The 13,203-nt window shown below is 38.5% G+C and overlaps 1 protein-coding gene across 5 annotated transcripts in view; it reads right to left on the reverse strand.

The window, feature by feature from the left end:
- PTPRK (protein tyrosine phosphatase, receptor type K) overlaps nt 1–13,203 on the reverse strand; it is a 397,810-nt gene that overhangs the window by 66,995 nt on the left and 317,612 nt on the right. For all 5 annotated transcript variants that reach the window (XM_017829151.1, XM_017829141.1, XM_017829132.1 and 2 more), the window contains 2 exons: nt 5,373–5,646; nt 2,454–2,490 (listed from right to left, as the gene is read on the reverse strand). In XM_017829151.1, coding sequence (XP_017684640.1) covers nt 2,454–2,490; nt 5,373–5,646 — 311 coding nt within the window. The remainder of the gene's footprint in view (nt 1–2,453; nt 2,491–5,372; nt 5,647–13,203) is intronic.

Consider the following 13,203-nt stretch of genomic DNA (forward strand, 5'->3'; position numbering starts at 1 on the left):
AATAGACCTAAGAAAGTTAAATTATCAAGATTACAACTGCAGGGATATGAACTTCTCCAGCACCAAACCATGGTATTACTATCATATTTTTTCCACCTTTACATCTTATTGCTATGAATATACACAGTAGATAACACCAGATGCTTGAACAAGATAGAGATGAGAAACTAACTTTGACAGTAACACTGAACTTCACTTCCAGGGAAATTTTGTCTTGTTTAAACATTCTCTTTAATGTTGTTCCTCCCTGCTCTCTTCCACCCCAGCATTTTATAATTTTTAATGCCTTTTCAACATGTTCAAGACAAAATTCAGTTTGGCAAACTGTAGGCTGCTTCAAGTCACAGGAGATAACACAGAACTACACATTACTTTTATAACAGAATACATAGTTTAGACAATTTTTTTGATTTTAAATGGGTATGTTAGCTTTAGTGGAGTGCATTAGGTAAGATGAGACAGTCCTCTTTTCCCTATGAAAATATTACAAATGTAACCAGACATTTAGGTCAATGATTCAAAATGATCTTATACACTACAAAACAAACAAACAAACAAAAAACACACAAAAAACCAAGAAACCAAAACAAACCAGGATATGCATAAACCAATATATTAAGTATAGTTTTCTTTGAGTACAACAAATCATGGTATCATTATTACGATGAAAACATGGGGGAAAAAATCTGTGTGAGTTCATAAAAAATGTTTTAGAATAACAGTATAACTCATTTGAGAAGTATGAATGTACATGACTTTGAAGGGATGATGCCCCATTAAATGAATTCCGTCAGAGGAAGAGAAAGCATTTACTCCTAATGTTGCCTCCACCTGCAATTCACACCTACAAAGTAAAATAAGTCAGAGAAAACATTTTGGGTTTTAGTTCCACTTTCAAGGAGTTTAGCACTGATATATCAGGCAATGCACTTACTTAAGAAACTGTATTCAGAGTGGTAAAGGCAGGACATATGGCACAATGGTAAGAAACCTGTTACTCATTTCCCCTTTCCTTCAATCGACAGCCATTGCCGGTGAATGTGACTATTGCAAGCAGAGGAAGGTGTACAAGCAACCACCAAGAGGTCTGTTGCTACCATGAACATTGCTTTGAGATCCATGGACTGTGTATGATTAAGTAAAAAATAGTTTTCTTATACTAAAGTCAATTCCCTCCTTGTTTTGTTATTACTATCCAGAAAATTTATTATGAGAGACACCATTGTTTTCCCCTTCCTCAGTCCTGCAATATTTTAGGTTATTTCTGAGCCTTTCAAGACTCTCCCTTGACTCAAATTCTAGAAATACATGCTTGTGGTACATAAATATTTGTTTATGCAAATATATTTTAATTCAAACATTTAATCGTACCAGGTAAACATAAGAAAAATAAGGCTGATGTACCTTTCACAGAAGACTTAGCTCATGGTTTTAATTTCCTGTTTTTATTAGCTTACCACATTTGATAAAAATATTAACACATCTTGAGAAGTACATTTTATTTTCTGGTTTCTCAAGAAAATGTGTGATTGCTACCACCTCATTACAGGCATCAGCTTGTAATTGGAATAAGATTTAAATTGAAAAAAGTTACTGAAAAATGGGATTGATGTGCCTCCTCAGTACTTTAAATGCCTGCTTGCTCATATCAAAAGTTGTTTTTATGCTAAATATCAATATGCAATTAGAAAGAGACAACGTAAGTGCTGGGCCTCTGCAGAGTACTCTTCAGGCATTTGTAAGCTCCTTTCTTGTTTATGCTGCCAGAGTCTATCAAAGAACTCTCATGTCCACACGATCGAGCCACCAAAACGAATAGCTATAAATACAGTCAAAGCGAGAGATAACAATAAGCAGAACAACTAAGTCCTCATTTGAAGATGAAACAGTGTTTCTGAGTGAGCAGTATGTGATTAACCTGCTGTATATGGGGTCAACATGATTTATTCTCACAGCTATGCAGTCAGTCCTAGCCCTGGAACTCACTTGCTATCAAAGAGACAAACCTTCCTCAAATCAACCCTCCCCTATGTCTAGCTAACACTTGGAGTTCTTAGGAAAATTAACTGTTGTGTTCTTCATTTAAATTATTCCCTCCCCTGCTTGTAAATAATTGCCAGCATAACAGACAGTTTAACCACATGCACTTTCCAGCTTCCCATCCATCTATCTGCTGCCTGAAATGTTTTAGCACCCTAAAAGCATATCTTGAAAATCACAGACAGGGAGGGGGAAAAAAAGAGGAGATTTTATTTTGTCCTAAATTCTGAGTATTGCTAGAACAGTACTGTCTTGGCCCAATACCAAAGAATAAAAAGTAGTAGACCATTACATCTTAAGATAATCAGGTGGTTCAAAATAGAGGGATACTATTGGCTTTGCTTCAAACATTTAATAGAAACACCACGTTTCTTTAAAAAAAGCTACTTTGCGTGTGGGGACAAACCTCTTACCTTTTGTAGCTATTCGAACACACTGAGTTTTGGTTTCCTGTTGAGGACAGAAAAGTAAAGAAAACAGTCAAATCAGGTTGCTTTTTCTTGCCCTCTCCACTCCATAGATTCATCCTAGATCTACTGATCACATTGGGAAAACTCAATGAGGTGGCTCAGGGCTCTGGGCTTAGCAGAGAAGGAGGTTGGGGGATTTTGCCTTTACAAAAGCTGGATGAAAACTAGACATTAGACTGTACTGTCCAGGAAAAATGATGGGGAGAAAAGGTGCAGGACAGGCCAAACACAGAAAAATTTCAGATTATTCAAATCAAATGGAAATCATGCCACAGAAACACGAAGAGAGTGCAGTGGAAGGAAATGGGAGGACTGGTGCTCCTATTTATGTCATGGCACAGAAATCCTGAGCCAGTGTTGACCTCCAACAGCACTGTGCAGCAAAGAAGATACTTTTGCTCAGCACTGTCTCCAAACTTACATCTTGCTACCTTCTGACATTCTTAAACAGTCACCTGAAGCACATCAGCAACACACTTCCCCATGCTTCTGCATGTGGAATGAGCACAGAGCAGCCCAGGTATCCCTTCACAGATGACACAGTTAATCTAAAACTTACACAATCTGCCTAGGAGACACAGTGATTCAACAGCGATGTGCTTCAGAAGTTGCACATGCAAAGACAATTTTTATGTAACTTTACTTTTCCCTCCCTTCCCCTCAGAAGTTTGTTCAGCAATTAAAACAAATGAACAGAGAAATTACTCAGTTATGCCCAGTTTGGACAACTTGAAGAGCTGAGGATCAGTCATAAATGGGTTTTCTGACCTTTTTGTACAATGTGCAGTCATTTTAAAGGCAAAAATACTGAAATAGCATAAGGTTGCATGAGAGGATACAACTGCTGTTGTATTAGATTTCTCTAAACAATATTAGCACGTAATTTGAAAATATAATAATGACAGTTTCACTCTATAAAATATCCTCTCTCTAGTTCTGCACCTCCCAGCACTTCATCCCTGAATAAATCCCCTGGGGTCTCTCTCATCTTGAAGATTCCAAAGCAACAGGTAAAAAAACCAGGTTGATGCTGGTTTGTAAACACAGCTTGTAAAGAGCTCTACAGTGCCTAAGCTGAGGCACTGTAAGTGTTCCATAAGACAATTTTTCCATCTATATGAAAGCCCCACAAAGTTTACCAAATATAATCTTACTTATTATCCCCAGTTACTGGATTTACTTGTCCACTTTTGTTCAATATCTTCCAGGATCACAGAGTAACCCTCCTCTCAACCCTACCGTGTATTTCAGAGCATACTTTACTTCCCTCTGCCTATTTTGGTGATCCTGGTAGTTTATAGTAAAGCATCTGTTTAAATATTCTGCAGCTCAGAGGTTATGTTACAACCACTAGGTCTCTGTCCCAGCAGAATGTGGTGCAGTCCCCCTCAAAATTTCCCCCTAAATCCCTTTAAGAACAGAAATTGGATCCAAAGTTTTAAATCATAACAGAGAAATCCATTTTAGTATTAAACTCTCTCACAAACTGAAATCAAGTTTAAGCAAAAAAAATTCTATTCTTCTCTCAGCTTCTACTTATCTGTCAAAACGTAAAAGCCAAAATTGAGACCTACTTTTTTAATTTAGTATTTCTATTTTACTTTTCCCTCTCCCTTATTTCTTGGGTAATGAAACAAATTTCCTTACAATGTAGTCTGTTGAAAGCCTACAAAAACAAAGGGAATTATTTTTAACAGGTGAGGGAAATACAGATGAGTGTCTAGCAGTCACCTCTTATTTTGTTTTGTTTACTTCATACAGTCTATAGATAAGGACTAAAAAGAGGGAATGGTCTCTTAAATCAGAAAAAACCATCTAATTCTCAAACAGCTTTGTCCCTATTCTCACTTGATGCATATCCAATTTCCATAACCATAAGTAAAAGGTTAAATTTTCTTTGAAAGACTCCAAGGCAAGGCTGCCTGTTAGCAAGGATTTGTTTAGTCTCCACAAAAACCTAAATGTAAAGAAGGGTAAACACTGCTTCTGCTCCTTTCCAAAGGTTTGGGTGCATATCAGTGGCTATCAATCTAGTTGTCCTTTCTAGTTCCTTTCTGACCTGCCTGGACACTTCAGTTTTCTATACTATAAACCAAAATTTTAAATTTTTATATATCTAAAGCTTATGTGTGTACCACATTTTCCCTCCTCAACAGTCATTTTCCCTTTCCTTATTTTTCATTTACAAAAGGAAAAACCATTAAAGAGCAACACCATGGGGCTTGCAGAGTTGTTCTTCCCACCTAGAACCTCTCTCCCTGGCACTTTTAGTCCTTCCATATGAATACAGAGCCAGCAGCAGTACTCAGTAACAGAGGTAAAAGGAAACACCAAGGAGGTGACAGATACACTTCTACTACTGCACAGCAGTGGTGCAAGTCTGACATACACCTTCTCAGAAAGACTCTTGCAAACACACAGTGGGCCTTGAGTTTTGCTCAAGCAAACTTTTACTTTTTAGACGTTCAGTGCAAGAGTCTCACAAAGTTAGCAATGTTTTACTAGCCCGCTGAACAGCCCACATTCTGTTCGTCCTGCAGTAATTTAATCTTTTGAAGTGTGCAAGGACTGAGAATTAGAGAAAGGACTGAGGATATTATTTACCGAGGAGACAGAGTCACAACACTGAAATTACTTTCCTCAGACAATTACTAGGAGACGTATTAAACTCTCATCTAAGTAATTTACTAGGACACGATGGTGATATGAAATGTGAATGGCGCACTGCCACGCTCTCACTGCACAGAGAGGATTACAGCTATGCCACTGCCAACACCTCCTATGTCCAACTCCAATGGCCCTAATCGCCACTACAGGCATGTCTTTGACTCCTTCCAGAAGAAAGGTGGTGTTAGCACTTGCCTTCTCAACGCTGCTCATGGCCTGGAAATAGATGTTGTACCCTTTCCGAGGAGCCAACGGTGGGTTCCAGAAACCTTGGTAAGTCCTGTTGTCACCCACAGTAAAAGGGGCTGGCTCCGGCAGGTTTCCTGGAGGCAGCTGAGCAGCAAAGTAATATGGTGACCCTCCGCTAAGAGCAGTCTGATAGGTGATAGGGATTTGGTAGCACTCCATTGCACCTGTTTCTCGCTTTGTTCGGTGCGGGTGCAGCTCCTCAACAACAATCTGGTAGGCACTGGTGAGACAGAGGAAAAACAGCATAACTTTAAGGTCATCTGCTAGAGTCAAATCTCTAGTATCATAAAAATATTAACTGAATTGATCTGTGTAAACTTAAAAGAAAGAAGAGAAAAAAGCAAAAGACAGGAGATACATGGATGCAGAGAAAAAAGAAAGGCTTGAAATATAGCAAAGCCATCCATTTCAGCTGTTAGAAAGAAGCACCACCCATTTTTTTCATGAAAAACAACAATACAATTCTATACATGATCTCCTATTTTTTTTAGACTTTTTTTTGAAGAAACACAGGAGTAACTGTGAAGGACCAGGAATCAGAATGGGGAAAATTTCAGAAGTGGAAAAAGATGTACAGTGATTGAAAGGACTTTATGATACAGACTTTACAGTTATTATGTATATACACATTGTATGCTTCCCCAGAATTTGTATTTCCCGGGCATGTTCAGGCTTGTCTGCTTCCCTGCTTTCCTGCGGATTGGCTGGAAAAGCTGCAGAGAGGAGACAGCCTCCATTCGCCCCTTCTCTCCCCGGTTCCTCCCACGTTCCTCCCTCTTTTGCCTGTGCCCCTATCCTGATTTGCTCCCCCGTTTGTCTGTCTCATACCCCACCCTATGTTCTGGTCCTTTCCCTGCCTGAACTGATAAAGAATCCTGCGCACGCCTCAATAAAGCATTCTACTTGCACCCTACCTTGTGTCTCGGACTAGTGCTGTGCCACGGTCCCATCCCCCCTTCGGACCGCGGCAAGTAACTGTGTTAAACTACAACAGATTAAACTCCTCGCTGATCAGAAGCATCTGAAGTTAGCATTTTCCTTTGAAACAGTATTAGAGAAAGCTGAGCTTCAAGACCCAACATAATGACTGCCTCCAGGCTGTTCCTGAAGCACCAATTTGCAGTTGTCATATCATTAGAGACAGAATGTGCTGACAGGCTTCTCCACCTCCTGACCTTGCTGTGGCTTCTATCTTGGCTCAGAGCTATGCAGATCTAAAGTACAAGTGACATGCTGTAATACAAGCACAGATGGACAGAAATCTGTCCATTCCACCAAAATAGACTGCCTCATTCCTCTACAGTTGTCAATGATAAAATGCTACAAATTGCTGAAGCAGACACCATTTGGCCTATCAAAACAACATCCCAACGTCCCAATACCTTCTCTTGAAGTGGAATATGGCTTGGTCACTTTTCAAAATCACCTGTTCAAAATAGAACATGTAATTATAATTCTTTCTCCTTTAGGGGAACTCATCATGGCCAGTCTTCACAAATGAAGATTTGGGAAAGGTCTTTTACCCATCGAGCCTGCGCAGTGGATTTTTTAGGTGAGACACAGCGTGCGCTGAACTGAGCCCACCCTTTAATCCTGAGTTTCATCTGCCGGGGCCGAGCGACCTTGGACGGTGGCAGCGAGGTCCTCAGGACGTAGGTTTGTTTTTTAGAGTGACCTTCTCTTAGACGGATGGCCTTACAGGGCTGACGAGCTCCATCTGCCCGGAGGAGTTCCCTGACCGGGAATCGAACCAGGCCACAGCGGTGAGAGTGCCGCATCCTAACCACTAGATCACGAGGGGTCCTCTTTAGGGGAACTAGCTAACTGCAGAATGTTACCAACTTTTTAGCAGCTTCCTCTGCTCTTCAGAAGTACAGAACTTAGCTACTGAGAGCAGGAGGCAGTTCTTCATTTTATAAGAAAAAAAAAGAGACTTGGGGGGTTTTAAGAACTATATATACACACATATATACATGTGCATATGTGCACACAATTTCTCATTTTTTATGCAGATACATGTGAGGACTTTTTGAAAAATAGTAAGAAAATATGCCTAGGCATATAGACAAGACCTGAAGTTTTTCAATTAAACTGTCTTGGGTTTGTTTTAAGGCTTTCTAAACAGAAAAAGTAAAATTGAACTAAGTTTTAGAAGTGTCACTGCATTGCTGCAAGGACTCCAAAAGGCAAAGGCAAAGACAATCCTACTTTGGTGCAGCATTAAATTATTTTGTCAATTTTCTCTGCTACTACTGCCCAGAAAACCCAATAACTACAGTGGCAGAGATAAAGTATGATACTGGGGAATGGAAGAAAGGAGAGAAGAAAAAAAGTAGGAAATTAATTTCACATCTTTCATGAGCGGTTAGCATCCCATTTTCATTGCACCCAAAAAATTAAGGAGGAATGCCTCTTTCTTCCCTTTCAAAGTGTCCAAGAGGAATATATAAAGTCACCCCAGTTTTGAAACTCCAGGATAAAGAAGAATGTGAAAAAAAAAATAGTTCTGGGAATATCTATTTCTCACAAACTGTCTGTGAACTGAGCTTGGTTATATATTACCTTCTGTGGTAAACTTTCTATATTAACAATTTTCAGTTAATGTGGACTGCACCAACGAATCAGTTGCAAAAGACCCATGCACACCCACAATATTTCTTTATGGTTCAAAATCAATGTATTAGCAAAAAAACCCTAAAAGCATCAATATTTTACAAAATTGAGAGGATGTAAAATATTTTTAAAATTTTTATTTATAATGTCCAAAGGTAAGAAATTACTACTGGTGTTCATTCCATCTCTGGCCTGGCCCTGGACCCAGGAAGGGTTAAAACCACCATTCCGGAATCGGGCAGACAACCAACTGGAGATCACTGGGACACAGATACCACGTCTCTGCTCCCTGCATTCTGCATTCTTCTCACATCAGATGCCAATGGACTGGGACCAACACAAATTCTGCTCTCAGAAGTGCCAGGAGAGCAGGAAACTTATCCATGACACCTTGCCAGCTTCAGAGAAGGAAGGCAGCAGGGAGAGAGGAAGGACAGTGCGACGCCTGCATGTGGTGGAGGCAACCATCTCCTGAAACAGCCTGGTTTGTCACGCAGCTCCGTAGCTGAGACACACCAGTTACCAAACCCTCCTTCCCTCTCAATTTTATAGAATAAGGGATAAATGAGGTATCTTCTTCTTAGGGCACATCTCCTTTTCAAGGGTCAAGCCTCTTTGGAGACCAAAACAAATAAAAAGTCAAAGATGAATGGCATGACAGTCAAATATTAAAAAAAGTCTTTTTTAATAGTATTCTTTTAAAACATACTGTAATTTTCGAATGTGATATAAAAGGTACGGCATAATTTTAAGCATGAGACCACAATAAAACGTGAAAGTTCTGAAAATTTTTTAAATAAATTAATTTATATAAATTGCACTTCCAAAAGTAATGCTTTTTGGACCCTTACATCTGAAAAGCAACAAAAGGTGGAAAATAAGAAATTGATGCACATATTGTATCATCTACATCTACATAATTACTTTTAAAGAAAGAATAGTAAATTACAGAAACTCTTTCAAGTCTCCAACAAGGCTTTATTTTTATTTTTTTAAAATTTATTTTCACAAAGTATTTTTTAAATAAAAGATTTGCCTATCCTCTTTGGGAAAGGGATCTGGCAGTATTTTTCATACAACATTATAGGCATGGAGGAAGACAGTCATTTACCTCTGGGCCCTTTGTGATACCATCTGCTTAAACCCATTTACTAAACACTATAGTGGTTCCAAAGTTACTGTTACTCTATGTACACATAATATTTGGAAAGGACAGCCCACTGTAACATGTGAAGAAAGAACTCAAGGTTAAATTTGCAACTTGAAAAGTGGAGTGTTCAATGACTGCAAATGTGGTCTGATATCAGGCTAATAGTGAAAATTTAAAGGCTACATACTCTGCTTATCCTTGTATCTTTACATATTACTAATCCTAGCTTCAATCATGTTAGGTTTTTAATGCATTATTTTTTTTACACATTTCTACACATTCAATTACTGAGAGAGCTTTCTCGTGACTGGAGCTGACGAAAGTCCTACAACAGCCTTTTTCTCCCAGTCTTTCCATACAGCAAAGAAGGAATAAAAAAGTAAATAAAGAGAGAAGAGTGAAAATCTTAAATGACAATATTCCTTCTCCCTGTTGACTAAAAAAAATTCTGAGTAATAAAAATTTCAGAACCCGCTACATAAGTCATCAGGATCATAAAGACCAAACAGGTGCCTGAGACAGCCAGGTAAATAGAGAAAATGTTGAAGATACAGCAGCTGAAGAGCTCCTCAGCTGAGGTTTTCCATGAAGAAAGTATTTTTCATGTCAAAAAATTTTTTTTATTTTTTTTTTTAACTTAAGAAAACCTCTACAGTACCTCCCTATAGACCAAGATGATTAGAAACAGCTGAAGGAGGTCCCTGACAACTGATTTTCCTTTTCATCTCTCCCTAAAAGTTCAGGCTTCCAAAGAGGTATGGCAGTGGATAACATGTTGTTCATCCTTCAGCCCTATTCTGACTAGACTTTAAATACCAGCTAGACATTTCCTTCTGTGTGTCTAGGGGAGACACAGCTTCCTCTCCTTTGACAAGTGGCAGACTGACTGACAGCCCAAGATTCAACCCCAGCTCTTGGAATTCTAATTGACAGCAAAATTTTAACTACTCCCTGCCGTGGTCCACTTAATTAGTTTTGCTGCAAAATGAAAACAATGTAATTTTGCATAAGATATAAGAGCAATACTATAACAATCAAATCAAATCAATTTAATAATTAAAAAGTTGTTTATTATGATTCTGATTTATGCTCTTCGTAATCCTCATCTGCAGTAGAATTTGAAAACAAAACGTGTTCCTCACTCAGTTAGGAACCTTCAGAAAAAATACAGCAACAAATCACATCTTCAAACGAATCACTGAAGCACCATTGATTCTACTGACTGGAATCTCATCCACGAGATTGATGGTGAAAACAATACGTGCTTTAAAGTGAGCTTGAGCCATTCAGCCCTGTTTCCCTTTGCATTTCTAGTTCGTAATTTGGTCTAAAACTTAAGGAGGCCATAAAGAATGATAATAACACTTGACAGGGAAGATATGATTAGAGTCATGTTTAAACTGTGATGACTACAGCAGCTAGCGTCTTAAAGAAATGACAGCCACACGTAGATTATACCAAGTTAAGGAACACCTATTTCCTGAGGGCCTGTCCTGATGGAGAGGCTGTGATGGAAATCCGATCATAGCATAATTCTGCTTGTAAAAGCAACAGAGTATCAGACTAAGTTTTTTTTTCCTTTTCCTATTTTTTAAATATGAACCTACTGGTATTAGATAAAATGACCATCTACAGCTCCAGTGATTACAGGATTGGTTATAAACAAACCTTTTCAAAAAGCCAACCATATTCTTCAGTGTCTAAAGAACAGTATTTGAGTCCCTTCTACTGAATCACAACTGCAGGCATAGTGATACTTTTTTTTCCCACCTACCTAGTAACACTCATTATGGCAGCAAGCCAGCTTGTAGAGGAAACACAACTGCAATGTGGATGGAGTGAAGCTTCACTAAAACACATCATAAAGTTTAGCAAATTGCATTGAATCAATTCAGAATTTCAGTGTGCTACATTTATCTGCCTATTAAGAAGCTGCTGAAAAATACCTGACTGTAATACGCATAACTTCAGAAAAGGGAATAGGAGCATGTCTTCTGCATTTCCCTGAAGAAAGTTTTTCATTCCAAGTAAGGAATAAAACACCTGGTTTGCTTTAAGGATAAAGCCCAGCTCTCCAGTTATGGTAATGGACTTACTTCCTTGACCTCTTCGTGTTAGAAATTTGATGTAATATCTTAGATTTCAGAAATTAAATGAAGTGGACAGGGAAGATGTCAGACAGGAAGAAAGAAATAGGCTTTTTTGAGAACACAGTCAAACAGCAGTTATTAATACTCTATGAAACTATCCCTATCAAACTATCTAGTAACATTTAGTACATAGATCCTTTCTGCCACCTTCATAGGCCACAGTGACCAGCTCATGCCATTGAACTGAGGATGCTGAAAGGAAAATTGAGACAATAAATGTGAGCTGGTGTGCTGCAGATTTATTCTGCAGCAAGTTACTTGTCTGCCAGCACAATGCAGAGAAACCAGAACTCCTTGAGCTACGGAGAGTAACTCTAGCCAAAACCCATCATGCTACCAGTTCACAAAGGAACCATCCCACTCCAGGACAGAAACCCAAGATTCAAGATTGACCCTCTCTGGGTGAGTGGTGGGACTGAAGGCAGAAGCCTGCTGCTGTTGGCACATATGTGCCCCAGAGCAGTGCACCACCACCATCAGCAGATCCCTGTGGTGTCCAGCAGGCATGCTCTAGGCAAGGATATGCATCAGCTCCCTCAGGTGACCAGACACAAGACTGAAAGGATGTGACATGGATTACATGAGAGATAGATATCACATTTCCCCAAAATACACAGCTTTGTTGAAGGCCAGCAGCAGGGCACCTGAAGTCTTTAAAAGCACCTACAAAGACTTTGTATACAAAGTCTTTAAAAGCACCTACAAAGACGTATAGTGAGCTTAAGTGCCTGTGTAACTTGGGAGCATTTTCAGATCACAATTTTGGTTTCTGTCTTAATTAATGCATTAATTAAAAAAAAATAAATCCCTATTTTAAGAATCCAAGTCCAGTACTGAAAGTATTCCTGTTCCCCAAAAATCCTAGGATTGCCCCAGGGTAATCATTCAGAAACTAATGATGCATTGGATTACAACTTAAATATAACACATCAAAATCTCCTATTAAAGGGATGAACTTAATAGGAAATAATTAAGTTTATTATAATTAAAGATAATAATTATCTTCTATGACAGAATATAAATAAATAACTTGATCATATCGAGCATAAGGGTGACTATACGATAAGCACATAGAAATGCTTATAAATACATGCCTCATCCTCACAACATCCACGTAAAACATACATTCTTCTTAATGGAAACTGACTCAAGAAACAGTTAATTTTCCTCTGCTTTTAGGGCTTGGACACACGACTTGAAATCAGCTGAGCCACGATAACTGACTTCGCATAACACAGAATGAAATGCATTAGCCTGCATTTCTCTAAAATGTCACAAGGGTAATAGCAAGAAAACCTTCTGATGCTCAGCAGCTAATTAACCCCCAATTAGTCAACCCTGCCCCTGAATATTGCTGATGCAGCCACATCAGTAAAACACAAATGGAATCAAATATTATCACAAAATTTTTACACTAACAAGAAGTAAAGAGAAGGATATGGACTAATCTTTGCAAACAGAATTAAATTATCTCTCAACAGAGAGCAGAAAGAGAAAGACCCTTCAAAGTTAACATAAATGAAACATTTTAATATGATTATGGGACACGCCAAGTAAAATTTAATAGCTTGCAACATGATTCCTAGTAAAAAGCACTCTCAGAAAAAAAGGTCAACTAGTTTGTATTCATCACTATTATTTTACCATTTCCCCTGAGCTTCCAATTTCCAGTTTTCCAATCATACATATATGCTACAGACTAGATGATTTGAAGCAATGGAAAGGAAGTGTTATTTTCAAATCTATTTTCTGACAAACACCTTTCAACCTCATAATTCAGAGACACTGTGAGAAAGTAAAATTAAATTATAGTGGTTAGAAGGTGGTCCTGGGGAACCTAAATCAAACAGGACAGATAGCTTAA

Source organism: Lepidothrix coronata, unplaced genomic scaffold, assembly GCF_001604755.1.
Source record: "Lepidothrix coronata isolate B3197 unplaced genomic scaffold, Lepidothrix_coronata-1.0 Scaffold5, whole genome shotgun sequence".
In the NCBI taxonomy this organism is placed as follows: Eukaryota; Metazoa; Chordata; class Aves; order Passeriformes; family Pipridae; genus Lepidothrix; species Lepidothrix coronata.